Here is a 27,797-nt window from a genome sequence, read left to right as displayed (position 1 = left end):
AACTAGAAGTTAAACTTAAACTCAAATTTGGAGCCCCCCTATAAATCACTTTAGGGGTTTCAGGGAGGATTTGTTTCAGGTCATCATCCTTTAAAAGTATAGACCAATGACGTTTAACAATTTTTTTTTAACTCGTGATGGCATTTATCATAATTGAAAATTAAAGGTATCGTATTATCTTGAACGTCCCTTTTTTTGGATGTTAATAAATGTGTCCGTTCTACCATCTCGGTCTCCCTCATCGCTTTTTGTAATATTGATTCTGGATAACCTTTTTGTATAAATTCATCGTTAACCTTATTAATTTGTTGTTGGTATATAGAATTATTTGAACAGTTACGTTTTATGCGCATGAACTGTCCCTTAGGGATGTTATTCAGCCATGGACTATAGTGTCCACTATTATAGAGGATATAACTATTTGTGTCCACTAATTTAAAGAAAGTTTTTGTGCATAACTTTGATTGTTCAATATATATTAAAAGATCCAGATATGAAATTTGTTGTTTGCTATGTTCTGAGGTTAAATTGATCCCCCACTGATTAGTATTAAGATGCTCCAAAAATGAATACAATCCTTCCGCTGGACCATCCCAAATAAAAAACAGATCATCTATATAACGACGATAGGCAATCAAATTTTGCTCCCAGCTATGGGAAGAATAGACAAACGTCTCTTCCCAATATGCCATAAATAGATTGGCATAGCTGGGAGCAAAACGAGTGCCCATCGCCGTTCCTCGTTGTTGTAAATAGAATTGGTCATTAAAGAAAAAGTAATTATTTTGTAAAATCCACTGGATGGCTCTTATTATAAAATCGCCCTGTATTTTAGGTATGTTTTCTTCTCTATTCAAAAAATATCCTATAGCTTCACAGCCCTTTTCATGTTGAATTATCGTGTATAATGAAGATACATCACACGTAACTAAAAAATAACTATCCTTCCATTGGATCCCTTCCAATTGTTGTAGCAAACTTGTTGTGTCTTTTAGATAAGATCTTGTTTTTCTCACCATAGGTTGTAAAAACTCATCAATATATTTAGACAAATTTGCAGAAATCGATCCAATCCCAGAAACTATTGGTCGTCCGGGAGGATTCTGTAAATCTTTATGAATTTTAGGGAGTGTGTAAAAAGTAGGTGTCCGCGGATAGGTTGTATTCAAGAAATTGTATTCCTTACTAGTTAGAATTCCACATAATTTTCCATAATCCAACATTTGTACATTTATGGCATATTGGGAAGAGACGTTTGTCTATTCTTCCCATAGCTGGGAGCAAAATTTGATTGCCTATCGTCGTTATATAGATGATCTGTTTTTTATTTGGGATGGTCCAGCGGAAGGATTGTATTCATTTTTGGAGCATCTTAATACTAATCAGTGGGGGATCAATTTAACCTCAGAACATAGCAAACAACAAATTTCATATCTGGATCTTTTAATATATATTGAACAATCAAAGTTATGCACAAAAACTTTCTTTAAATTAGTGGACACAAATAGTTATATCCTCTATAATAGTGGACACTATAGTCCATGGCTGAATAACATCCCTAAGGGACAGTTCATGCGCATAAAACGTAACTGTTCAAATAATTCTATATACCAACAACAAATTAATAAGGTTAACGATGAATTTATACAAAAAGGTTATCCAGAATCAATATTACAAAAAGCGATGAGGGAGACCGAGATGGTAGAACGGACACATTTATTAACATCCAAAAAAAGGGACGTTCAAGATAATACGATACCTTTAATTTTCAATTATGATAAATGCCATCACGAGTTAAAAAAAAATTGTTAAACGTCATTGGTCTATACTTTTAAAGGATGATGACCTGAAACAAATCCTCCCTGAAACCCCTAAAGTGATTTATAGGGGGGCTCCAAATTTGAGTTTAAGTTTAACTTCTAGTTTTATTAAATCTCAACATAAGGATAATGGATTTATACATAATAATACAGGGTTTTATAAATGTGGACAATGCACCTCATGTCAAGGGACAAACTGCATGAACAGGTCAGCAATTAAAGTGTTCAAGAGTTGTAGAACAGGCAAACAATATAACATAAAAAATGTAATAACATGCCATACTAAAAATGTTATTTATCTATTGGAATGCCCATGTGGACTCCAATATGTTGGAAGAACGGTGAGACCACTTCACAAAAGAATCGATGAACATGTCAGAGCAATAAGGGGAGCTCAAACAAATCACACTGTACCTCTACACTTTAAAGAATGTCACAACAGCGACCCTAAGCACCTCAAATATATAGGTATACAGGTAGTCCAGAGAAATTGGAGAGGAGGAAATTTTATTAAAAAAGTTGGTCAGATTGAGATGAAGTGGGTCTATGTATTGAAAACACTACATCCTATGGGATTGAATCAGGATTTTGATCTATTTAATTTTTTAGATTAATTATTCCCTCATAAAATATGAAACTAATTTATAATTAATATATATGTATATGTGGTTTTAGATATATATTTCTCATATATGTTTTATATGTTTTAAATTATGTAATGTATATCTATTTATATTGGTATTTATACATGATCTTTATAAATATTTTACTAATATGTGAGAAACACTACATGCCCCATATGGATGGGTTTGATAGGTCTCTGAGCCAATTTCTAACTTATTATGATTAAAATGTTTTATAGTCAAGTGTGTTTTTAATTCATTCTCTTTGTGCAATATGGACATTGTTAAAGATATTTTTATGGACACTTAAATATGGGTGCTGAATATGGACAAATTTTTATACATAATGCATTCTAATACTATTGGATTTAAACATCAGCTGCACATAAAGGGACTCCACCTGGCAGATCTAATGCAGCAGAGCATATAAGGATAATGAAGAGGAGGGACTGGTATGCATCTGAGGAAGCCTGATTGGGTGAAACGCGTTATGCAAATTGGCGATACGCCCACCTGGAAGTAGCACAAACTTTGTTTGCTTGTTGCAAGCATATCGTTCTTTAGATTTTACTACTAATAAATTGCTATTTTTACTTTCAAATCCTCCTCTTCATTTTGACCTCCTGTATATCTTGAGCTGATGCTCATTGAGGAACAACAACATTGAGTGGAACACCACAAAGCTGCTGTTTTCCAGAAACTATTGGATCCTATGATATTTCTACACAGACGCCCTATAGTTTGAGCAAACTTGGTTGCTCAAAAGATTGTGAGTACCAATCTTATAGGAGGGTTAATATCTCTTGTATAAACAATATTATACTATTATCTATATGCTTCTTTTATTTTTCATGTGAACCTGCTGAGAGTCTCATAGAAGACATCACATGTGATTTGAATCTAAGTATACCTGTTTTTTTTTTGGTTTTTTTTTTTGTTTGTTTTTTGTATTTACTATGCACGTGGGTGTTATTTTGTAAGGACGGATATGTTCAAATATTGCATAACACTATTAATATAGAGTTATTACAAACGGAGCGCTGCACTTTCTTTTGTTTGTTTTATTGTCACGTAGGGGTTAAGTGTTAAGTGCTGGCAGCTATTTATACTCACTTTATATATCAAAATATTTATCAGAAGCGCCGTCATTCACTTTATTTTTGTACATTTTTGTGTCAGTAAAATAAGAAGGCGAATCGTGAAATGCCATTGTAAATTATACGTTTTTATTTAAAATAAACGAAAAATTTGCATTTTGTTTTTTTTTTACCCGATTAATCGAAAAAATAATCGGCCAACTAATCGATTATGAAAATAATCGTTAGTTGCAGCCCTAGTAACATGTATAAAAATATCACAAAGTATGCTCAGAGACAGACACATTGTTAGAGATTGTATCAGGGACCCTATCAAAACAGTGGAAATAAAAATAAAAGTGTTTATGGTTTGATAGGGTAAATTAACTTGGCCGGGTTCAAAGATGTCCCAAATAGGGCATAGGCGCAGACTGAGTCAGACCCCAAACAACCCGACAAACCCATGCATCGGCACACTGTACTCAGGAGATGCTGATGAATACATATTGTGGTGTTCTTTTGAAGGAAATTAGATGATATGATAAAAAATATGGATGCACCGAAATGAAAATTCTGGACTGAAACTGAAAATTCAGGTATCACTTGGCCGAAACCGAAAATGACCCCCCCTTTAAAAAAAACACCACACAGGTAAGCAGCCTGGCCCCTGCGATAATGTCCCTAATAAATAAAAACCTATATACCTTGTGTGGGTACACACAGACACACATATATACATACATATACACACACATATCTATATTTATACACACACACGCACATATATATACTGTATTTATACATATATATATATATAAACACAAACATATATATCTATTTATACCGTATATATACACACATATATATATATATACCGTATATATACACACATATATATATATATACCGTATATGTACACACACATATATTTATATATATAGATACACACACACACACATTATATATATATATATATATATATATATATATATATAATCATATATACCGGTATATGTGTGAGTAATTAGCATTTCCCGAGCGCCTGAGCCCGGTGAGTTCCTTAACACTCTGATAAATCTGAGAAGAATGTGAGACGTTCGCTTTCAGTTTCTCTATTGCTAATCGAACACTTTCACTTGCAGACCGTGCTGGGAAACGTCACTAACACGCAGCTTCTCAGAAATGCTTCCGAACTCCCGGAGGCTTTAATGCGAGGCCAGGAGAGGGCGCTGTTGGTATTTGCCGCAGTTACACGGTGTTACCCGTGCAGGCTACGCGCGCTGTGTTTTGGAGCAATTCTCGTATACACTCCCTTCCTATGCTTACGACAACGTCGCCTGCTAACCACTTGTGTGCTGGACTCACTTACCTTTGCCATTACTCCGACAAGCGTCGCATTGGCGTTCCAGCGAGGGAGGGTTAACAGCTACTTTGTCATTGACTATCCCCAAACCTGACCTTTACCCACCCTTCCCTCCTACTCCGCTACTGTGTAAGGAGGCGTCACACGCAGAGGGGAGAAAAAAAGAGCAGCCTATAATCGTGAAAAAGGCGGTAAACTTTTACATACGTACGTTTATTTCATTTTTCCCCTCACAGGTGCTGAAAAAGCAAATTCGATTTATTATACACAGTCATGTTAATATGCCCGCTGCTGCCCGGCGGGGAGCTCGCATGTCAGCCTTTGTACAGTGAACAGTATTGTGTGCTGAGGTGACAGACTAACACGTCATAGCAGTGACGTAGGTAAGTGGTGGTGTGATCTCATATCACAGGTAGTTCCTAAAGGCTCACCGACATAGGAACATAGCAGTATAATGGGAATTAACACATGCAGCGCAGTTTTAAGAGGAATCCTTTTATTATTTTATTTTTGCCTGGTGTGTGAGCTCTATAAATGCATTTCTATTATATGTAATATGAAAATAAGGGATCTGAATACATGTAGCTTGGGACAAAGGAGATAAAAACGTTATTATTATTATTATTACATCTTTTATTTATTAAGCACCAACAAATTACGCAGCAATTCAACAAAGCACAAGAAGGACGTTTATTTCAGAGAACAAATGGTCGTAGTCTAAAGCTAGCAGGTCAAAGGCTTATATGTTTTGTGAGGCAGCTTTTCCTCAGGGCATGGTACCTGAGAGGGTGGTGGTGCTAGAGGCTGAAATAGTGTGTTTGTGTGTGCGGCTTCTTGGCAGTGGTATCTGCCCTGGGTAATGCATTAGCTACACACTGCATTTAGGCAATCCCACGTTGTCTTTATATTTCTCATCAAGCGCCCCCCATTAATGGTACACTCCAGATATTCTATGCACTTTAACGCATAGGATAGCTGAGCGGCCCCTTTGCATTTCCATTTGGTCCCCGACTCCTTAGGTTGCAGGGGATGTGAGACTTCCGGATCGGATGGGGAACCCCTGGTGCAGAAAGCACTCTGGATCTGCAGCATCTCCTAAAATCAAGTGATTTTTTTTCCATGTTAAAAATGCTTATTAACTTCCAAAGTGCCTTAATATAGAGCAGGGGTGTCCAACCTGCGCCCCTCCAGCTGCTGCAGGACTACATCTCCCATGCTCCTCAGCCAGCCACTTAGCTGAAAGAGCATTATGGCAGATGTAGTCCTGCAGCAGCTGGAGGGCCGCAGGTTGGACAACCCTAATATAGAGTGTTTGTTGGTGGGGCTGCATGGGACACAGGAGTGTACCTATATAAACAATCTGTGGAAAGAAAATGTGACAATAACATACTACCTTTTATGGAGTTGGATTCCGCATCCACATGGTGGCGTTCAATGACTAGTTTTTACATGTTTTATAAACTATATTCACCATAACTCTCTGTAAGCCTACACTCTTCTCCATTGTGTCATACAATGCTGGATGCACATTGCCAGCTGCTGAGGAGAGGGTCGTGGGCGGCTACAGACAATGTGGCCATATTTATACCTTTTAGCTCTGTGCTGTCTGTGCTGGAAGCTTTAATGTTGTGATATTATTTATAGCTTAGTAGAGCAGGCTACGCTAGTCACGCTATGATGCAAGTACTGCACAGGACATTGGGGTTGGGCACAAAGTCTAGTATGGCAGACTAGACCAGACATGCCAAACGGTTGAGGTGTTTATTAACATACAAGCAAATGAAAAAAATAGTCATGACTGTTTCTTTCAGTAGCAATGTGGTGTGTGTTGAATACATTTGATTGTGTCATCCTTCTTTACTGTCTTTTTTTTTTTTTTTCTTTCTTCAATTGTTTATTTCAGGTTAGGTAGAAATGGGGTCCCTTTTTTCCAGAGCCGTGGATGAAAACATGAAGAAACAGCAGGAATTCATGATGATGAACTCACAGCTTCAGGTTAGCTTATAATGACCTGTCACGTTACTTTTAGCGTCATTTTAAGTAGGCAGTTGAATGTCCTATTGGTATCATAGCCTAGGAGATGCTGTGAAAAACATTCGGCAACATATACAACCCAAAATGGGTTAATTAGCGGAGAGCTGGCCGTAGAGTTAGTAGGAGAGATGAGGTTACAACTCACTGAATTCATTACCCATAACAACCTACGCTGCTGCCTGCGCTTTCGCCGGTGCTCGGTGATAGACGCCCGGTGTAAGTGCCGGCAGCAGCTGAGGTTACCAGACAGGAGGATCCATGTACCCTGCAGCGCTGCGGGGGATCTGGATCTTAGTCTTGTAGTCAGACCTCACTTGAGGTCTGATTAGAAGACGACCTCGATTTGCACGTCTGCATTATACGGCCAAACATGCTCTTTTTTTCAGGCACGCTGGGGTTGATGTTCATTTTGTATAATGATGAGTTGAAAATGCAGTTCTTCTGTGGCTTCTCCTTCCTACTCCTGCTTAAGTGAATAAACTCCAAACATGTGCCAATGTAGGTGTGCTCCACTGCCTTAGTAGTAAGGTTCTATGTTTCACTTAATTTTTAAAAATGTGTGAACTAGGGCTGCAACTAACGATTATTTTCATAATCGATCAGTTGGCCGATTATTTTTTCGATTAATCGGGTAAAAAAAAAATAATAATAATAATTAAAGCTATATTTTAACAAGAACTCAAAAAATACCAAAAAAAGCTTTACTAGTAAATATTCATGTAAACTATTTTTGCCCAGTTATGCACATCTCACCCCCAGCTTGCCTCTCTGTCCCAGAAATGCATATCAGGAGGGGTATAAGGCATATCAGGGGACAGAGTGGCATATAGGAGGTATAAGGGGATACCTCCTATATGCCACTCTGTCCCCTGATATGCCTTATACCCCTCCTGATATGCCTTATAGCCCCCTATATGCCACTGATATGCCACTTTGTCCCCTAATATGCCACTGTGCCCCCTGATATGCATTATACCCCTCCTGATATGCCTTATAGCCCCCTATATGCCACTGATATGCCACTTTGTCCCCTGATATGCCTTATAGCCCCATATATATGCCACAGTGCCCCGATATGCCACTGTGCCCTCCTGATATGCCTTATAGCCCCCTATATGCCTTTACCCTTGATATGCCACCATGCCCGATATGCCTTTTACCCCTATATGCCACTGAGATGCCACTGTGCCCCCTGATATGCCTTATAGCGCCTTCATGCCACTGTGCCCCCTGATACGCCTTATAGCCCCTTTATGCCACTGTCCCCCCTGATACACCTTATAGCCCCTTTATGCCACTGTCCCCCCTGATATGCCTTATAGCCCCTTTATGCCACTGTCCCCCCTGATACACCTTATAGCCCCTTTATGCCACTGTCCCCCCTGATATGCCTTATAGCCCCTTTATGCCACTGTGCCCCCTGATATGCTTTATAGCCCCTTTATGCCACTGTGCCCCCTGATATGTCTTATGCCCCCCGATATAAGAAAAACTGACATCACTAAAATTGTTTTTTTATATTTATTAAATATAGACAAAAAAAATACACAATACAATATAAATATATATAAATATATGGACAATAAATCAAATATTCTAGACATAAAAAAAAAACCACAAATGCACATAATTAATAGATCCCGCAAAAATTCTACCTGCCCCACCAGGGGTTAATATATCAACAGAAGAAACACAGGGCAAATGAGCATAAAAATAAAGATAATATTTACCCAGTGCTGCTTACTTGTCCTGTTTTTCTTCTGTTGATATATTAACCCCTGGTGGGGCAGGTGGAAGTGGCAGCGAGATGAAGTAGCGAGGTTGCGCACATCGCGCACTAAAATCCAAATCCCCAGCAGGCGCTGCAGCGGGACCTGGATCCTCTCCGGCAGCCGGTAGGGGTCTGTGTGATGCGCGCAGACAGCCGCTTCTCCCCTCCGCTTCCGTTGGGGCTTCCATGATGGAAGCCACACCGGAAGGTCACGTGACGCCGGGTTCAGTAATAGAAGCCCCGGCGGAAGTGGAGGGGAGAAGCGGAGGATGTCTGCGCGTTTTGCACAGACCCTCACCGGGTGGCAGAGAGGATCCAGGTCTCCTGCAGCTCTGCGGGGGGTCTGGATTCTAGAGTTATAACCCGATCTCTATTTGAGATCGGATTATAGAAGGACGGGAGTTTTTCAGAGCGTTTGCTCTGAAAAACATAATTTTATAAGTCGATAAAAATCGATTCAACTAATCGATTATGAAAATCGTTGACAACGATTTTCATAATCGATTATTATCGATTTTATCGATTCGTTGTTGCAGCCCTAGTGTGAACCAAGTATACCTGAAAACATGCATATTTTATAAGTGACTGAGAATCTGTTTCGATGTATGCCTTTTTAATTGCACGCTTTAGGGCTAAAGGACTTAAAAGGTTTTTTTGGTGCAAAGTTGGAATTGTGGTTTTAGCAGTCAAAAACCTTTTACTTATTTTTAGGACTTTGCCCTTGAATCGCCATTTATACATAACTGTCTTTGGGTCTTACTACCTTTGTGCTTCAAACATAATATGTACCAACATGCCCATTAGCTTCTCATTGTTATTGGTCGCTGAGTTCATATGCATTTGACATAACATATATTCATCCCAACTTCCTGGAACTGACCTCCCAAAGCTTTCCGTCTCTTGCTTGTTTATAAGAGACAGAAAATCCCTTTTAAATCTGTGAAATTTCTTGAAAGTTACCCCACCAGATATTGATTGCGCAGGACCAGCTCAGCCTTTGGTGTATGCCAAATGCTTATAATGTATAATTGTTAGTGATTTGGATCTGCAGCTTTCCAGCAAACTCCCGCTTTAGTGCTATTCTAAGGTATAACATAGTAAATGAATATATTATTTTGATAAATTGTAACATGCTAAAGAGGGAAGCAGACTGAGTTGATGTTCTGTGGAGCGGTGCGGATGCAAATCACTTATACATATACAGTGAATTACGCAATCTGGATAATCAGATCACCTACAGTACTGTGCAAAAGCTTAAGGCAGGTATAAAAAATACTGTAAAGTAAGAATGCCTTCAGAAATAGACATGTTAATAATTTATTTTTATCATTTAACAAAATGTAAAGTGAGTGAACAGAAGAGAAATCTAAATGAATCAATATTTACAGCATTTTTTCCCACCTGCCTAAAACTGTGTACACTAAATATATTTTTTTGCATCAAACTGAAAATACGGAAGTTTATGAAGAATAGCATCCGGTATTGTACCTAGGTTACCATGATATCGCTCGATTGTCTTGCCAGTACTGTAGCCATGGTATGAGCAGGTGCTATAGTCTTTTGACTCCTGAACTGTTTGCCAGCCTGGCGGTGTATAGCGTTTACATCCTTCCGCAATTAACTTTGTTTCTGAAGTTTACAGATTGCGTGTTAGTCTTTCCCAAAGACTAGAATGCAACGTGTAAAATTCTTATGTAGGTGTCCAATTTTAAACAGCCGCTCTGGCAAAGAGACGTAATCGATGTAGTCCAAAAGTAAGCTGGTTTATTACGTGTCTTTGATTCAGGGGAAGTGAATTAAAATGAATTCATCGTTACTTCATCCCCTCTGTATTTGTAAGAAAATTACCAAACAGAATATGGCCACAAACTAGACATCCTTCTGTTGTGGCTGACACAATATTGTTGTTATTATTTATTGTTTTATACAGCACCGTCAAATTCCATTGCCTCCATTCTAAAGCGCGATATGTATAAGGTTTTAACTGCTGAACTATCACTAGGTGGCCCTTTCTCATCTTGGTTTTCAGTTTCTTTGTGTAGTTCTGTCCCTGAACTATACAGCCATTATAAAAATAACATAAAGTGCTGCTTAATATATGAACCTTTCTTGGGATCAGCATAGCTCTGATATTTATCTTCAGTGCTATTTACACCTAATAAGTGATATCATTTCTGCTACGTGTTTTTTACCAACCGCTATGAACGGGCGGGGCGTTTAATTGATGAATGTAAAAGTGTTAAAAATAGCCAGGTTTGTTCCAGCAACAACCGAAAGGTAGCGTTTGACAGAAGTAGCGCTGAACAAATTGAGTTACAGCATAGAAGTTATTAATAGGTTCACATAATAAGGGTTATCTGGTCCAAGACCCAGTATAGTAAGTAATATTGTTACTTAGATCTGTTTGTAATTTGTTTGCTTGTCCACCAATTTATGAGAGAAAAAAAACCTATGTCTTTGTTCCTTTAAAGGGACAATTTAAGTAAATATTTGCAAATGGAGTCTATTAAAGGAGAACTGCCATAGTTAAGATAAACCATAAACGAACCTAGCACTAATAATATTGACGTGTTATTATTTTTATTCTAATTTAATGTTTAGTAATTTAGATTTACGGTTTTCATTATTGTTAGCACTTCAAGCAAATGCATAGCCAGGGTCATATAAATGATCCCTCATCTACCACAATGTCCAGCATTCCGTTTTACTGCTTCTGATCTAAGGAGGCAAAAAACTGCCTTAAGATTGTTTTATAGCATTGTTTATAAATTCTTGACAGAAAAAGAACACCCAGTTGCTCCACCATTGCTAACTAATCTAAAAAAAAAAATCTATTTTCTGTGCTGTTTGACATTTTCTCAAGTCGCTTTGTGTGACCCCACCATGTTTTCTGAATCCTAAGTTGAAAATATCACATAGTTGGTTGCATTGGCTTTGAACTTAATTCATATACCATACCATATACACCTTTAGTGTATTGTAAATTAATTCAACCTCACCAGCCATTCTTTATAAACAGTCATTTAATTACTTTTAATAACTTTGTACCTTATTTGGACCTTTTTTTTTGATCCACGATGGGTTTTTTTTTGAGATATGTTGCTCAAAATTACACTGCATTACCAAGGTTTTACAAAATGTTCAGATGTCGAGCATCCAATATCTACACAAAAACAAAATCTGAAGTGGTGGGGGTCGGTCTATATGGATGTATTTTCAGGACCGCCCGAAGTTTGGGGTGATATGGTTCTGTTAAGGTGTTTGCTTCAATGACTGGCCAGTCGGCGGTCCTCAGGGGGACAGGTTTAGTGCCTGTGGATTACAATGACAGTACAGCTAAAAGTCATTGAACATATGTATATATTATATTTTTAAAGGTCACAGGTTGATGTAACACCAGACTGCCTGGAACCAAAAGTGACATTCTTTTGTCACTCTTCATCTCAACAGAAGAAGTGTTTGGAAGTTCACAAACTCCAATTATGAGGAGAAATGTTTGTTTCTTGTCAACTTCCTGTGAAGCACAGAGTAATTGCTTGTCATGTGGGTTTCTGGAGGTCTTTAGGGCCCTTTGCTAGTTGGATGCTGCTAATTTGGTTTTAACTGGAAGTAATTGTCCATGTTTTGTCTCCATTAATCCCACAGCCTAATCGACTAGCCCACGTACTTTTTGAGAGCAGACATCATCAGCTAAAAGAATGGTAGCGCAGAGGGTAGTAAACTTTCCAAATGTGAAATAAAATTGATAGCTGTATTATTTCTCTGGGGTCTGCACCTTTGAACTGATTATGTCTTAATTAATAGAAACAAAATTGCAACTAAATATCTTCTAATGGTATTAAGGAGCAAGAATTCAGAGCATACAAAGTGAATAATATTGAAACATTATTAAAACTCCTATCTAAGGTATAAAAATTGGGATTCTGTCACACTATATATATATATATATATATATATATATATATATATATATATATATATATATATATTGCTTAGCCCACCACTACGTCAAAGTGTCCCCAGGTTGGGCGAGTCCTATCTAATATTTCATGGCTATATCGCTTACCAAGGAGCTGAATCGGTGTGTTACTTGTGCACAAAAGTTTAAGTGCTGAAGACTTTCCCTGGTGTTAAACAGCCAGATCATATAAATGGAAATGGATATGCTTTAGTTTTCCTATTTATGTCTCTATCTTGACATAACTGAAAACAAGAAAAAATTATCTCGTAGTTTACAGACGTTTTTGTGCCATTGCGGATTAGTATTTGTTAGAGATGTCATATTGTGCTAGTACATTTATTCCCTTTTTTCTATAAATGTATATATTTTCTTATTTTGTCTTATCTTCAGATATATAATAAATTGACATGTATGCACAATATCATTTAGATATTGCTAAAAAATGTAAACTATACATGTTAATGTTAAAATTTGAAATTCAGTCCCACGTTTCAACACATTACTGCCACATGTTTACGGTGTTGTTTTACTATATCTTGGTCCAAAAGTATTTTTTAGGATCTTCTGGTATAAATAGGTTATAGACAGCGTTGTGTTGAATATATTTCATTATATATATTTTATATAACTCATATTTTTTTAATAGCTTGATTTAAATGGATTCTTCATGACTAGATAGATGCCTATAGTCTTGCACTGTATTGACTTAATTCACAAATAAACAAAAAGAGAACACTTTGCTTTGGCGTGCAGTTAAATTATCAATGTTCCAGCCTCCTAATTCAGCTTTCTCACAATATTTCATGGCTGCTGTTATTATGAAAATGAAATGGTCTTTGTGGTATATTCACTAAATGGAAGAGTTGTAGTTTTAACTCTCTCACCTCACTATTCACTGGTAAATTTGTCTAGCAAGAAGGGCTGGGCTGATGAGAAGACTTTGTAGAACTATCACTGATTGAACTATACATTATACCGGGCCAGTCAAGCTCTTCCTGCAGCAGAAACTCGCTCATATTATAATGTATAGCGAAGTCAAGAAACTCTCCTGTTAATGAACAGACCCTTTGTGAAGAGAGTTATGGGTGGTAGCACTGACGCTGTTAGAGGATATAACAAGAGTTGTGTATTCATTGTACGAGAAGAATGCTACTAAAAACTAGTAAATGAAAAAGAGGCCTTGGCTGTATAGTCAATCCAAAAGCTGATGTGTTAAAAAGGGTTCGTTGCACATTAAATTTGCTGTGCCCTTGTATTGATTTTTTTCGTGGAATCTTTTTTTGTTCTGTTTGTGTTTTCAAAGTCTCTGACGCACACGGACTTGGAGAGATAGAGAGAAGCTAACGGAGACTTGTCTTACAGATATAATGAAACCAATTAGCCCTTATTTTTCTTAGGGGCTGATAATAAATAAACCAAACAATCGGTGAAGTATTTCAGCAAAACAGGGAGGATTCAACTATGTTTGACTGGAACCTTTGATCTATTTTGCCATTTACCAAAGTAATTTAGTAGTGGTGTAGTATTAACCCCCCCAAGGGCTCAGTAGGGTAAACATTTTGGCCAAGGCACTAAAGGCTTTGATGCTCTTTGGTAACAATTGCTTATACAATTGTGGCCAAAAGTTTCACCATAGTAACATCTGACAAAATTATCTAAGAACACTGAAACAAACTTGGTGAAGGCCAATACTTGTGTCATTCTCAAAACTTTTGGCCACGACTGTAGTCAACCACCATACTCTTTTTTGGTAGTTAAATAACGCTGAATGACACACAGACTAGTAAAGAACATGACGGAGGCAGGTATAGATATATAAAGCAGCTTCAAAATGTCCTGTACAGGTCGTCTCAAAATCCATGTGTCATTTTCATATTAACCCTATTATATGTTAGATTTTGTAGTTCGTGTCCCTAATCAGAATATCAGTTTCAATTCAAATATTAAGGTAGCACTATGAAACCGATCCGTTAGGGTCTCAAGTGTTTGGATAAGGGTATGGAACGGCAATGTTTGTCAGCTCAAAGTTCTAACATTGCTAGACAAAGTATGATAGGCTATGAGAACATTCTTTTTTATCACGGGAAAGCAATTGTCTCCCCATTTGACCAAGATCCGAGACAAATGCCTTTGCTTCTAAAGATTCGGCATCATCAGCTTATATGAAGTGTATTTTTAAGGAATCACTCAAAACTCTAAGACCCTCAATCTTTTCTACAGCACAGCATTTATGCAGAGATACTGTGCTCCTCTGCTCTGTGCTGTCGTAATAGGATATTATTGAGTGTCCTTGACATTAACAGCAGTTAACGCCAGATCACCAGGAGTATTATCTAAGCAGGAGACATTTAAAATACAGAAATGCTTTGTGCTTTTACTGATGGGGTTGTGTTCTGTGCTAGATCTTTCTTTGGTAAAGATCATACTTACGTGTAATGGATTGCAAGCTTTGAAAACTATCTAGGTGTCTTTCTATGGCTAACACGGTGCAACTCTACCTTTTTGATTAGAGAAACATTGCAATTCTTCTAAGTTATTATTGTATTAGTTGTTTTGGCCACATCCACGTTGAGAGGCATAGTTAACTCTAATTGTAAATAACAAAAAAAGATCAATGAAACTGGTGTATTCACTTTTCCTCTCTCCAACCAATCTGTTAATCAGTTATGGTGTGAGGATGAAGCCAGGCATTCTGTAGTGACACCCTGTTGACACCACAACGATGCTTACCCCTGACTAGTTTATTAACCCCTTGATGACAATTGCCGGTCCGGGCACGTCACCGAAATGCAAGTCGTTAACGACAATTGACGTGCCAGGACCGGCACGTCTTTAAACGGGTGCAGAAAGCGATCTATTTTCGCTTTCTGCACCGAAACGGCGTTGCTGTAATGCCTCGACCTCTCTGGCCCCTCCCCGGGGCGTCAACATCCGCCCGTTTTAAATGGGGTCACTGGAATGCCTCGATCAGGAGGCATCCAGCGACACCAAACACCTGGGGATGGACTGTGACCGCTCCGGAGAGCGGTCACAGCCGCAGCTGCCGGTAATTTTCGCCATCAGCAAGATGGCGGCGGCCCAGGAAAAAAACCAATAAAGACGAAAAAGTTCACTACAGGGTCTCCAGACCCTCTAGAGAACTCTGCCTCCACTTGCAGGTTGAATACAGGTACTGCATTCAACCATGCAAGTCAATGGAGCTCAGCTTTCTAATCACAGTGTGATTAGTAAAAATACATTAAAAATAAAATTAATAATAATTAGAAAAAAATTGTAAAAAACCAGTAAAATGTAAAAATAATAATAATTAGGGGAACCTTCAAGTTGAAAAAAAATGTTAATTTTTTTATATAAAATATAAAAAATATATTTTTGTGAGCAAGTCCTAAAATTAGCATATTAGCTTAAAACAATTCTCGCATGGAAAGAGTTAAAATACTGGCATATTAAATGCCCATGGGGTGTCTACTTTTTAAAAATGTATGATTTGATGGGGTAAATTGAATTGGCCGGGTTCAACAAGGTTCCAATTAACACGGGGGGGAAGGATAGCCGCACATCTAATTTACAATTAGAAAAATGCACACATACCAAATGTGGCCTTTTAGTTCCCCCAAAAAATCACAAACCCATGCATGTGGGGTTTCACTGTACTCAGGAGATGTTGCTGAACACATATTGGGGTGTCGTGTGACAGCGGCATATACCAGGAGCTGTAAATTCATACATAAAGTAGGTGTGTGTGGGAAAAATACACACAAAAATACTGCTGCAAACTTTGAAAAAATGCTGGTGGTAAAATGTGTGCATGCAAAGAGTTAAAATACCCTGTGGTGTCTAGTTTTCAAAAATATATGGTTTTGTTGGGCACACTGAAATGGCCCGGCTCAAAGATGTACCAAATAGGGCATGGGCAGTGGATCCCCAAATGCCAAAGTTCAACATTGAAAAATGCGCATGCCCCAAATGTGGCCCTTTTGCCCCCAAACAGCCAGGCAAAATCATTCATGTGGGGTATCACTGCGCTCAGGAGATGTTGCTAAACACATATTGGGGTGTTTTGTGATAGTGACATATACGAAAACGTTTTAATTGATACCTGAAGTAAAATGTGTGTGGAAAACCAAATGCAAAAAAATGACTACCATAAAGTTTGACAGGCTGAATTAGTGCTTGGAAAGGGTTAAAATACTAGCATTTGGAATACCCTGGGCTGTCTAGTTTTCAAAAATATATGACTTGATACCCGAAATGGCACATGGAGGGAAGAATTACCAGATTTGGAAAAAATGGCTTTGAAATAGCAAAACGCTACCTGTACTTATTGCTCCATAACGTGCAGAAAAAAGCAAAAAAACATTGGGTATTTCTAAACTCAGGACAAATAGTAGAATCTATTTAGCAGGTTTTTTTATGACCTTTTATAGATGAGTAAAAGTTTTTTCAACTAAAAGTTTTCACCATATTTTATACTTTTTTTAATAGTAAATAATATGATACAATCAAAACAATGTCATCTAAAGAAAGCCCTTCTTGTCCTGGAAAAAAACAATATCTAATGTGTGTGGGTTCAGTAAACGGGAAAGAAGAAAATTACAACTAAACACGAGCAGCGCAGAAATGTTAAAACGGCCATTGTCACGAAGGGTACAAAAAGTAAAATCAGCCTTTGTCACGAAGGGGTTAAACCCTATCACTTTCTGAGTCATTGACCTTTTCTCCTTTTCCTCATCTGTCGCTTTTCATAGAATCAAACCTGGCTCGATTTGTTATGCTACAGTGCCAACTTCAGACCATCTGTCATTCAAGGCATTTGTTCTTTTTTGGAATGTTTAAAGAAATGATTTTGTATTTTTACTTTAATGAGACAGAAACAAACACTTTTAGAGGAGAAAGAAACACACTTTTGCATATGTGTCACATGTCACATTTTTACGGGTGCGGTTGGAGGGGAACGGGCCTTTACAAGACTTTCGATGTGACTGTGACCTGTTCATGGGTATATATGGGTTACCTTAGAGCTCTCCAGGTGAAGCACTGCTTTTCAGGATCTCAAGGTCACTGTGCTTTGCTTCCGGGTTGTGGGAGTGGTATTTAGGCACCCCCATTTTCGGACCTATGCCCCTCCCACTCCAATACAGATTTACACTATCTGGGACTACCCCCGGCCTTATATAAGCAGTTAGTCCTACCCGAAAAGGTAGCCTGGAAGTTCCCAGATATGTAATATATGTAACCGATTCATCGCTGTGAGCTTAATTGGTAAGGAGATTTTTAAGGAATCTCATGGGTGTGAATTCTACAAAGCCAGCCGAGATCCACATGCTGGGGAAGCTCATTGGGATTGGACCTTCGTAAAGCACGGTGTAATTGGTGAGTTCAGAACCACAGGTCTCCTGCAAAAAGAATTTTTTTAAAAAAACCAAACAGTTTAGTAAATGAAGCCCCAGTTAGCAATATCAGAGAAGGACTGTTTTTATACGTACTTGATATCAATAAGACAGTGCCGATATCTGTCTGTTTCCGAGGCTAGCAAAAATCCTTGAGGCTGCATTGGAAACATTTCATTTGTATAACTCCATTTGGGGAAATAAGGAGCCACAGAGGACACTACTTTTGTTTATGTGGCAATTAAGCGTGGCTTAGGACAATAACACATTAGAAACTGAATGGACTTGTCAATGAAATACTATCCACCAGCTTGCTGTCTGAGGCAGTTTGTTGCCCTGTATTACACGGGGTGCATGGATGCATCTTTATGTATCATTAGTAAGACCAAACACTGAATGTGTACATATTATATATATATATATATATATATATATATATATATATATATATATGTTAGCCATGTGCCTATCCCATGCATGTTTAACCTCTACCACATCTGCTGGAACTCTGTTCTATCTAGCTACTACCCTCTGAGTGAAAATTTTAAATTTCCTACTCTGTGAATGTTGATTCATTAAACTGTATTACTAACTCCTTAAAACAAGTAAGTTTCTCAAGCTTTTTTAAAATCAAACATGCTTCAGCATTCTGCTCTTGACTCTCCAGAACAGAATAATGCCTTCAGCATCGGAAACGTATATATTTTCTTGTCGGCAAGCTCACCACTTCACTTAACTTTCATAATCTGTTCTGAGCAGACCTAACTATCATTAAGAAATACCATTGGGAAGCAAAAAAAAAGCAATGTAATGATGCCAATTAGTGCAAACATGAAACATTTGCTTTTTGACAGTATTGATTAGGGCACGGATGTCCTGAGTGTTTGATTCTGAGTTTTGACAGGCAGGATGAACGACTGCGTTTTATTCCACAACATTCAAACATTTGTATCATTTACCGGAGCGCAAAGACTTAAATTAGGTCCTCCGAGGTAAGATTTCCAGGCATTAGCTGCTGCCGTGCTTCGTTATGACGACATTATGTGATCCTGTCAAACTCCATGTATCAATTAGTGAAGACTGCCGGGCTTATTCTTCCTAATTGGTCAAAAGTCAGGAGCAGGTTGGGGGTTTAAAGTTTATGACGCATATTTTCACGTGTAGCGTGTTAAAAAAGATACATATAGCACATTCTGGCATGTTGCATCATAAAATCGTAACACATGTGTATTTTGCCCATTGTTTTTGTTATTTTTAGTAGGTCATATTGTATAATATAATATAGTATTATATAGTATTTTATATATAATATATATATATGTGTGCGTATATATATTTATTTTTTCTTCTATCTTGATGTTACCTCCTCTGGGGTCTAGACTTAGTTGTTTTAAGAGTTGTGGTTTATGTGTGATGTGATCAGAATCTTTGAAGGCTTAGATTTCATTTCAAAGAATAATGTACATTATTATAAATTGTGCTGTTGCTTTGAAAGTAATCACCCCCAGACGATACACGTTTGTCCCAATGTTCCTGCTACTTTTGAGAAGCGATACTAGAAGTCTTTAAATGCGATGTGACAAGTTCTGTCTTCAAATTATTCTGTATAGTTTGAAAGATATCAATTCTTATTTTAAGCATCGTTTTCATTTTTAGGTTAACAATTTTGGAACCCGTTTTGCAGAAACTCAATACATGCTAATTCTTCAGTCAGAATCACGTGATATAATCTGGAGGAGATTGTCAAATTATTGAATGCTTACTTACCAGTCTATTACTTTTTTTTCTTTCACTTTTGTGTCCTTTGGGTTGTCTTTGACTGATTCTCAGCGATGTTGGATAAGTTTTATCCATTTTACACCCAAGGCACATTTGCGGGATTTGTGTTCCACTTTTATTTTTTCCCCCACGTAAAACTTGATACATTTGTTTCTTCTTTTTCCTGTCCACTTATATTAGAACAAGCGACACTGAAACACAAATTTCTCAACACTATAGTAAGGTAATAAGAGGCAAACGTTTTTCCCCATTTGTATAGGCCTTTGTACAGTAATAGACAAAGTCATAGAATGTATTGATCGCTCCCCGTATGAAAGAACTAACCAAAATGTTGTCGATTTTACCATTCAAGTGACTGTGGCACTCTTATGAACTTGTGCTTCGGTGGGTAGCTAAGTGTATATTTTATATTTCTAGATGAGTTATCAGATAGTGTTCTGTATTAGTGAATGTGTCCATCATGTAACTAAGGAATCAAGCCTCTTTTTGCCTTACCAAATAAACACATATAGTTTGTGTATGTATATGTTTGTATGTATATATATATATATATATATATAAAACATATTCTTTATTGGAAATAAAATAACAGGTGTGGACCTTGTCTGGTATTTTGTCTTAATAGCCCAATTTGTCTTTGAATGAGTACGCTGCACTCACACAGCAGTGCCAAATATAAAAATGATTGAGCTTGCCGTTTGGGTTGTCTAGTTGTTATTAGATGTGTATCACTCCACCTGCTCCTGTTACATTAAGAAGAAGAAGAAGAAGAAGAAATCATTGTGGATAAGGAAAAAGGTGCTGACGAAAAAAAGGGCATGAGATAAATGGGTGGCTCTTATATTCCACAGACACAATTAAGTCTAAGGCAGAACGACAGTCAAAATGTGTGTGTTTTTTAAAAAAAATAGAACTGTGATAATCGATATTTTAAGTACTTTGTAGAATACAAAGCAACCAGCAAAAAAAAAAAAAAGGTTGCTTAAAAAATGTTGATTAAAGCTGTATTTGGCATTAAAAGATACACCTATCACTTTCAGCCGAAACCTAATTTTTATCAGCTGGTAGGAAATGTAACCTTCATCTACCCCATGACCAAATTAGACACTGCAGTGCTTTGGAGGACCCACTGATTTGATTTGTAATTATTATTTTTTTTATTCTCTGTTTTACATGTATTTATTTGACTCTTTGTTTTTGTATCGTTTATTCACCATTATTCAAGAAGTTTGATAGGAAATCAGCAAAGAATGTTGGACTCTGATATGTCTGTCTTGTGCGTTTGATAAGGTGTATTTTTTTTTTTTTAAGATATTTTCAGAAATCCAGCACCATATGTCTGATCTTCCTCCTGCTCAGGTGATGTGTTAACTGTACAAAGCAATTTAGAGTTTTGCATTCCTTTCTTTACTTTATCAGTAAGAATATAGAATAAAATTACTTTATTGCCTCTATCCAACATTTTGGTTGGTCTTCTTCGTTGCGCTAGGTCACAGTCTTAAAGGAATACTCCATCCGTTACATTGCCTTTAATGCATTGTGGTGCCTTTACTTTAATATCTATTTTTGTTAATGAGGCTTCATGGGGTATTAGACCGTCCTTTTATCATTTCTTTTTTTAATTTCATTTTACAGTCCATAGTTTGTGGCTATTCTTCGCAAGACCTTTTTGGCGTACACCTGCCCCTAAGTTACTGCAGCTTCAAGTCTGCTGTTTTAAGTTTGTTGTAGGAAAATTGCTTGAAATACTTTTGTTGTAGTTGTTACTGATTCAACTTGATATCATCTGCTAATTGCATTTTAAGGAACTCATTAGCTTTGCCTGTGTCGCCTCCATGTCAACCCAGGGTGTTGTGCAACTGTTTGCAGGGTAGGTTGGGAACATTCTGATTTATTGTACATAATAATTCTTTTCTACCGCCTCGGGACCTCGTTCATCTTCAGCAAACCCTGCTGTGGGTAATAAACATTGAGTATTAATACGCAGTAATTTGTACCAGGACAAAAACTAATTATTTTTAATATAGTGTTAAGTGGTCATTGGACACCAATACATTAAAGTGATGAGTGCATGTCTTTGGATGAAGGACCTTGAATAATAGTGTCATACTAGTGTATAAAGGACTGGAAGATTAAGTATAAGACGGTATAAGCAGTTACTCATCAAAGAGTTGAGCTGTATTTAATGGGATTTTGTAGTTTGGTTTCTTCTGCAGTTTATAAAAAAAAAATTGCGGGAACAGTTAGTGAAATGTAGATGTTATAAGATATGTTTTATCAAGATTTAAAAGTTATCGGTGTTAACCATTGGAGTTATTTATTTGGATCAGGGGTGCACTTAGATATGAGCATGGCACCCAGGAGCCCTGGTGACAGAGGTGCCCAGTGGGCTTACTTAACACTTTTTATGTTAACAGCAACTTGCAGAGTGAGTACAAGCGGCACAGGGAGAAGGAGAAGCAATGTGAGAGAGGAAGGGAAGGAGAGAGGGTGTCATATGGTGTTGGCATGTATGCACTGCCATTGACATTAACAAAGAACCCCTATCTATTTGGATTTACATCTAGGGAAATAATTTATTCATACAGAATTGCTTTTTTAAATTACATACTAATAATAGTTATGTTTGGGGATTTTTGGGGCATTAACTTATTACTTCAAGTGTTGTCTAAAATAACTTACATTTTGCCTGAGGAATCTATGGGGTTGTGCATCATTTTGGCTGAGACAGTGATTAAAGTAGATGATGAAATGTAAGGGGTTTAGAGTGTTGGTGGTGGTAGTAGTAGTAGTGGTGCCTGAGAGTGGCAGCAAAGAGTTTCATGTAGTTTGCTCCAAACATTAAAAAAAATGTGTAAATCTACAACAGAATGTTTTCTTTTTTCCAGCCAATCAGGTTGTTGCAAAGGCCCAGTCAATGTCCAGACCTCAACCTGATTGAAATGCTGTGGCGGGACGTTAAGAGACCTATGCATAAATAAATGCCTGATGTGAGTAGGGCTGTAACAACTAATCGATAAAATCGATAATGAAAATCGTTGCCAACGAATTTCATTATCGATTAGTTGATTTGATTTTTACTGATTATAAAATGAGGGTTTTTTTCAGCGCAAATGCTCTGAAAAATACCCATTGTTTTATAATCCATTAAAGTGACTCACAGCAGCAGCTCCTACTTACAGTTCCTCCCTGCAGTCACTGCCGATTGGCCCGCCCACTTCCTTTTTCCAGTCCCTCCCTGCAGTCACTGCCGATTGGCTGCAAGGAGGGACAGTGGGAAAGGGGGCGGGGCCAATCGGCAGTGACTGCAGGCAGGGACAGGGATAAAGAAGGGGCGGGGCCAAATTGTCGATTGGCCTCGCCCATTTCCTATACCGTCGACATGGCTCAAGAACTCACTGGTGAGTATAAAATTAATATTTGGGCTGCTGCAAGTTAGGGGCAGTTATAGTTGGGTGTTTAGGGTTAATTTAAGGGTAGTTATAGTTAGTGAGGGGGTTTAGGGTTAATTTAGGGGCAGTTATAGTTAGTGGGGTGTTTAGGGTTAATTGTGGTTGATGGGGTCTTCAGGGTTAATTTAGGGGCAGTTGTGGTTGATGGGGTGTTTAGGGTTAATTTAGGGGCAGTTGTTAACTTTATTTATTAACTTAAGGTGCAGTTAGAGTTAAAGGGGGGCAAACTGAGGGGAATCTAAATCCTGGGGGCAGTGAAGATTAACCCTGTATCTGTTTATAAAAGTATTGTCTGTGAACGAGTCTGCAAATCTATGAGTGCACTATGGCATAGGGGGGTATACGACATACCTTGGGAGTGACATATCTGGGGGTATAAGGCATATAGGCTATATAAGGCATATGTGGGGAGGGCAGCGTGGCATGTCTGGGAGGGCAGTGTGGCATTTCTGGGAGGCAGTGTGGCAAGCCTGGGCTCAAATGTGCATAACTGGGGGGGGGGGGCAGGTTGGGAAATAAAAACAAAATATGCATTTTTATCAGTTTTTTTTATTCTGCTGTTTGTTTCTTACATCCTATGTCACTTACTTATTAATTATTTAAATTATAGTAAATGAAAAAATTAAATTTTTTTATCCGATTAATCGATTATCGTTAGTTGCAGCCCTAGATGTGAGACTGATGTGAGACATTGATAAAGTCGTACAGAAAATTATTTTTTCAAGTTTTACCAGCTATTGAATCATAACGTGTACTTAGTTTTTACACACATGGCTTCTCCATTTTGGCTTTATTTTTGTTCAATAAATTATGACACGGTGTCATGTATTATTGTTTATCTCAGTTTGTATTTACCTAATTTTTAGACCAGCTAAGGAACGGATGATTGTTATTAAATCCTGATATGTAAAACCATAGAATCCAAAGAGTGTATTTTCTTTTTCACATGACATATGCACACACACGGTAGTATATTTATGCTGGGTGCTGTCTTAGGTGTGTCCCAGAGCTGCACCCCAGGTGGATCATCTTTCTTTTGCTGTGCTTTGATTGTGTTTTTTTGCACTGGGGCTTTGTGTCAATAACTTACTCATGGTGCAGAAGAAGAGATACTACATAGGCTGTGCCAACTAGGCAGTGTACCATGCACCTTGATATTGCAATAGAGTGATCTGCAAAGGTAATACATCACAAGATCTGTCAACCACAAGGGCCTGATGGCCTTGGTGTTTGTATGCATTGTTAGATATGTGTAGTTTCCTTCAATTGGCAACACTGTAAAAGCAAAGGTTTACAATTGTATGTGTTTGTATTGTGTGCGTATGGAACCACCTGCCTCAAATAAAATACAGATAACATTTTGTTGCATTTGCAGTTTAAGGAATTAGTTTTTATAACATTAAAAATACAAATCAAATTGCATACTGATGGATGACAGATCTGGCTAATAACGGTACAACCGTGTTCAGGTGTGCAAATTGCATTGCGGTGTTTCCTAACTAAGTTTGTCTTATATTGTTTTCTACCTTCCAGTTGGAAAGACAAATCCTCATGCAAAATCAGATGCGAGAAAGGCAGATGGCCATGCAGATTGCCTGGAGTCGGGAATTCCTTAAATATTATGGGACATTTTTCACCTTGGCAGCTATCAGCTTAACAGCCGGGTTTGTAGTTTTGTCGAACAATTGCATTGTTCATGTTCACAATGAATCATTATACAGAACACGGGGGGGAGATGTATAAAAATTAAAAAGCAAGTTTCTAACTGTATGCATAGTTCCCATTTTAATTTCCTCTCCGTTTGTACAAAAAATATCTGTCTGAGGACAATAACGGGAACCATTGGGACTCTTTATACACTGACGTTTTCATTATCACATTGTGAGTCTTGTCCGCAATTCAGAACATGTCAAAGAAGGGGTGGTAGAGAATTCTGGTACTAAAGTGTTCTACCATGTTGCGTTCTGGCAACTTTTTAATGAATAGTCTACAACAGAATTATTAATAAGTCTATGACAGAATTCTTAACCTCGTTTATACATCATTTTTCTATTTTAGAATGGCAGTCACAAATGTGCCTTTTCAGGTGCTAGTCATCTCATGCGTACATAGCGAATGCTGCCTGTGTCACAATTACTCTTTCAGAATAAAACGTTTATCACCGACGTACATTTCTGCATCTCCCTCATTAAGTTACGAGTGATTGGAGGAGTTTTTATTTTTACGATCTCCTAAATTTCATGAGCATACATTGGGACTACAATGGCCAACATAGACAGAAAAACTTATGGCAACAGGGTATAAATGTGAATATACCTGGTTACCAATTTTTGTTTTTTGAATAAGACCCCTGGACAAACATTTTTATCGATATGAATGGAAGGGTAAATAAGTTTTATAAAGAAGGGCTTTGAAAATAAGACCAAAGATTGAGATAGACAACTGAGGACACACAATGATGTTGGATTTGAGATGTGGGAATGGTTACTGAGAAGAGGATCTCTGGCTTAGGGGACAATGAACAGAATAAATAACATGAAGGAAGACTGAATATTGTTGAATGTTTTAGGCAGGGAAGAAGTATAAATATTGGAAATCTAAACCTTACGATTATTCGTCTTGTGTAATAAAGCAGGCCAGTAGCGCTGAGTGTTCTGAAAAGAAATACACGTTCTTTATGCAGTAGGACAGACTGAAAGCTAGAACTTTTAGAGAAACTGCAAATATGTATATTTGGTCATTGAGCTTTGCGGTTGCATTTCAAGTGCATGTCAGGCTTGTTCTTTATTGCCTGCACAGTATGGCATACACATTATGAATCATCAAAGTATTCACAATACAAACACTGCATCTCTACAGAAATATGTATGCCAGAAACTATTTTTCGTAACGCTACTGAGGATGACATTTTAGTTCTCCTAATAAATATGGAGATACGTAATATATTGGTTAATTTTATTATTCCTGTAAATATTTGGGGTTTTGTTTTTTGCACTCAAACTCCTACCATCAACTATTTCTTAGGATACACTGCTTCTTTAAAATAATGTATGTGTGTTTATTTTCAGAAAGCCTCCCTCTTATATATATATTCTGTTGCATTTACAACAAAAGCCATCACTGGCACCCTGCCTTACAGTCAAAATGAAATACCATTAACGCAGTATGCTTAGGGAGAAGAGTATATATCCCCAACTAAACTACCTGTGTACAAGCATGAACTGCAAACTTGAATTCAGGTTTTGTGGTACCAGATATTGTTATAGCCTGCTGTATAGGTGTTCCATTGGAAATATCATAAGTTGTATTAGCCCGGTTTAGTTGCTATGGTGACTGAACCACTTTTATCGCACTCCACCTGAATTGCACTTTAGGCAGATGCACATTTCAACCTGTCTGTAGCCCCACCAGCACTTAAGGTCCTCCAATGCGTGTAAAAAATCCAGCTTTCCACTGTTCCTGTAAACTGTCTAACACATATTTATGTTTCTGTACAGGGCCATTAAAAGTAAGAAGCCAGCCTTATTCGTGCCTATTGTGCCACTCGGATTTGTTTTTGCATACCAGATGGACATGGGCTATGGGACTCTAGTTAGCAGGATGAAAGGTACCTAGGCGAGGAGACTGGAGAACTCACTAACCTAACTATACATTATACAAGTTCGGCCATGCAGAAGCTCACTGGTGTTTGCTGTTCATATTGTATAGTGAAGTCAAGGAAAGCAAACAACTCTCCTTTTGGGTGTTTATGCATATGTGATCTCCGCTATTTGTTGCATGTGTTTTGTGAATATACTTTATCCAAGCTCATTCCTTACGCCTGTACCTAGGGGGTAAAGCTCTCTGTAGCATTGCAAGCACATAACAGCCACCTAAAGGAATCACTGTGCTTCTTCCCCACTTTGTTTTTTGCCATATGTGAGTTGTTTTTTCGGTTGCATAGGCCTTTATTCGTTCGAACAAGCAAACTGCTGTCTACTCACTTAACCACTATTAATTTTTTTTCATTTATTTTTTTGTACTTAGGTGAAGCTGAGAACATTATTCAAAAGGAAAACAGCTTGTTAGAATTACCTAGTGGGCTGCCGACATTTGAGAGCATTGAAAAGGAAAGAAGAGCTCGGAGAAACTTATTCATAGAAAAATAGAAAAGGCGCTTTCAGCTGGCCATAAGAAGCACCAAAAAATCTGTCCATGCACTGCCGATCCCTTCCCTCAAACTCCGTCTACAAGAACCTCATAGCTCTCGCTATGTAATCTGACACACACACAAAGAAAATTCCGGGCTCCTGTGTAACAGCGTGTATCCCCCCCCCTCGCTCCCAGAACCAAAAAATGACACTTTTATGTCTGACTGCCACGTTTTAATACTGATACTCATAGTAAGGGCAGATATACACCAATGATAAATATTAAGCACTTATATGGTGCTTCTCAAAACAACTAAATATAATTTAGGAAATGTTATCACCTTCAATATGCTCATTTTTATTGTTAAATAATTTAAGAAATGATTGTAAAAGCGCAA

At 37.7% G+C, this 27,797-nt stretch overlaps 1 protein-coding gene across 1 annotated transcript; it reads left to right on the top strand.

The window, feature by feature from the left end:
- The first annotated feature begins 6,796 nt into the window (after window positions 1–6,796).
- LOC149300646 (plasminogen receptor (KT)-like) lies at window positions 6,797–27,417 on the top strand. Its single transcript, XM_089485205.1, has 4 exons — window positions 6,797–6,877; window positions 24,803–24,933; window positions 26,767–26,876; window positions 27,296–27,417. The coding sequence occupies exons 1-4, from the start codon at window positions 6,797–6,799 to the stop codon at window positions 27,415–27,417; spliced, it is 444 nt and encodes a 147-aa protein (XP_089341331.1).
- Window positions 27,418–27,797: the final 380 nt, after the last annotated feature.

Source organism: Sceloporus occidentalis, unplaced genomic scaffold (genome assembly GCF_023333645.1).
Source record: "Sceloporus occidentalis isolate IW3139 unplaced genomic scaffold, rSceOcc1.0.p SCAF_24, whole genome shotgun sequence".
Taxonomy (NCBI): domain Eukaryota; kingdom Metazoa; phylum Chordata; class Lepidosauria; order Squamata; family Phrynosomatidae; genus Sceloporus; species Sceloporus occidentalis.
Note: the sequence above shows the minus strand (reverse complement) of the source record. Positions and strands in the feature narration are given on the sequence as shown.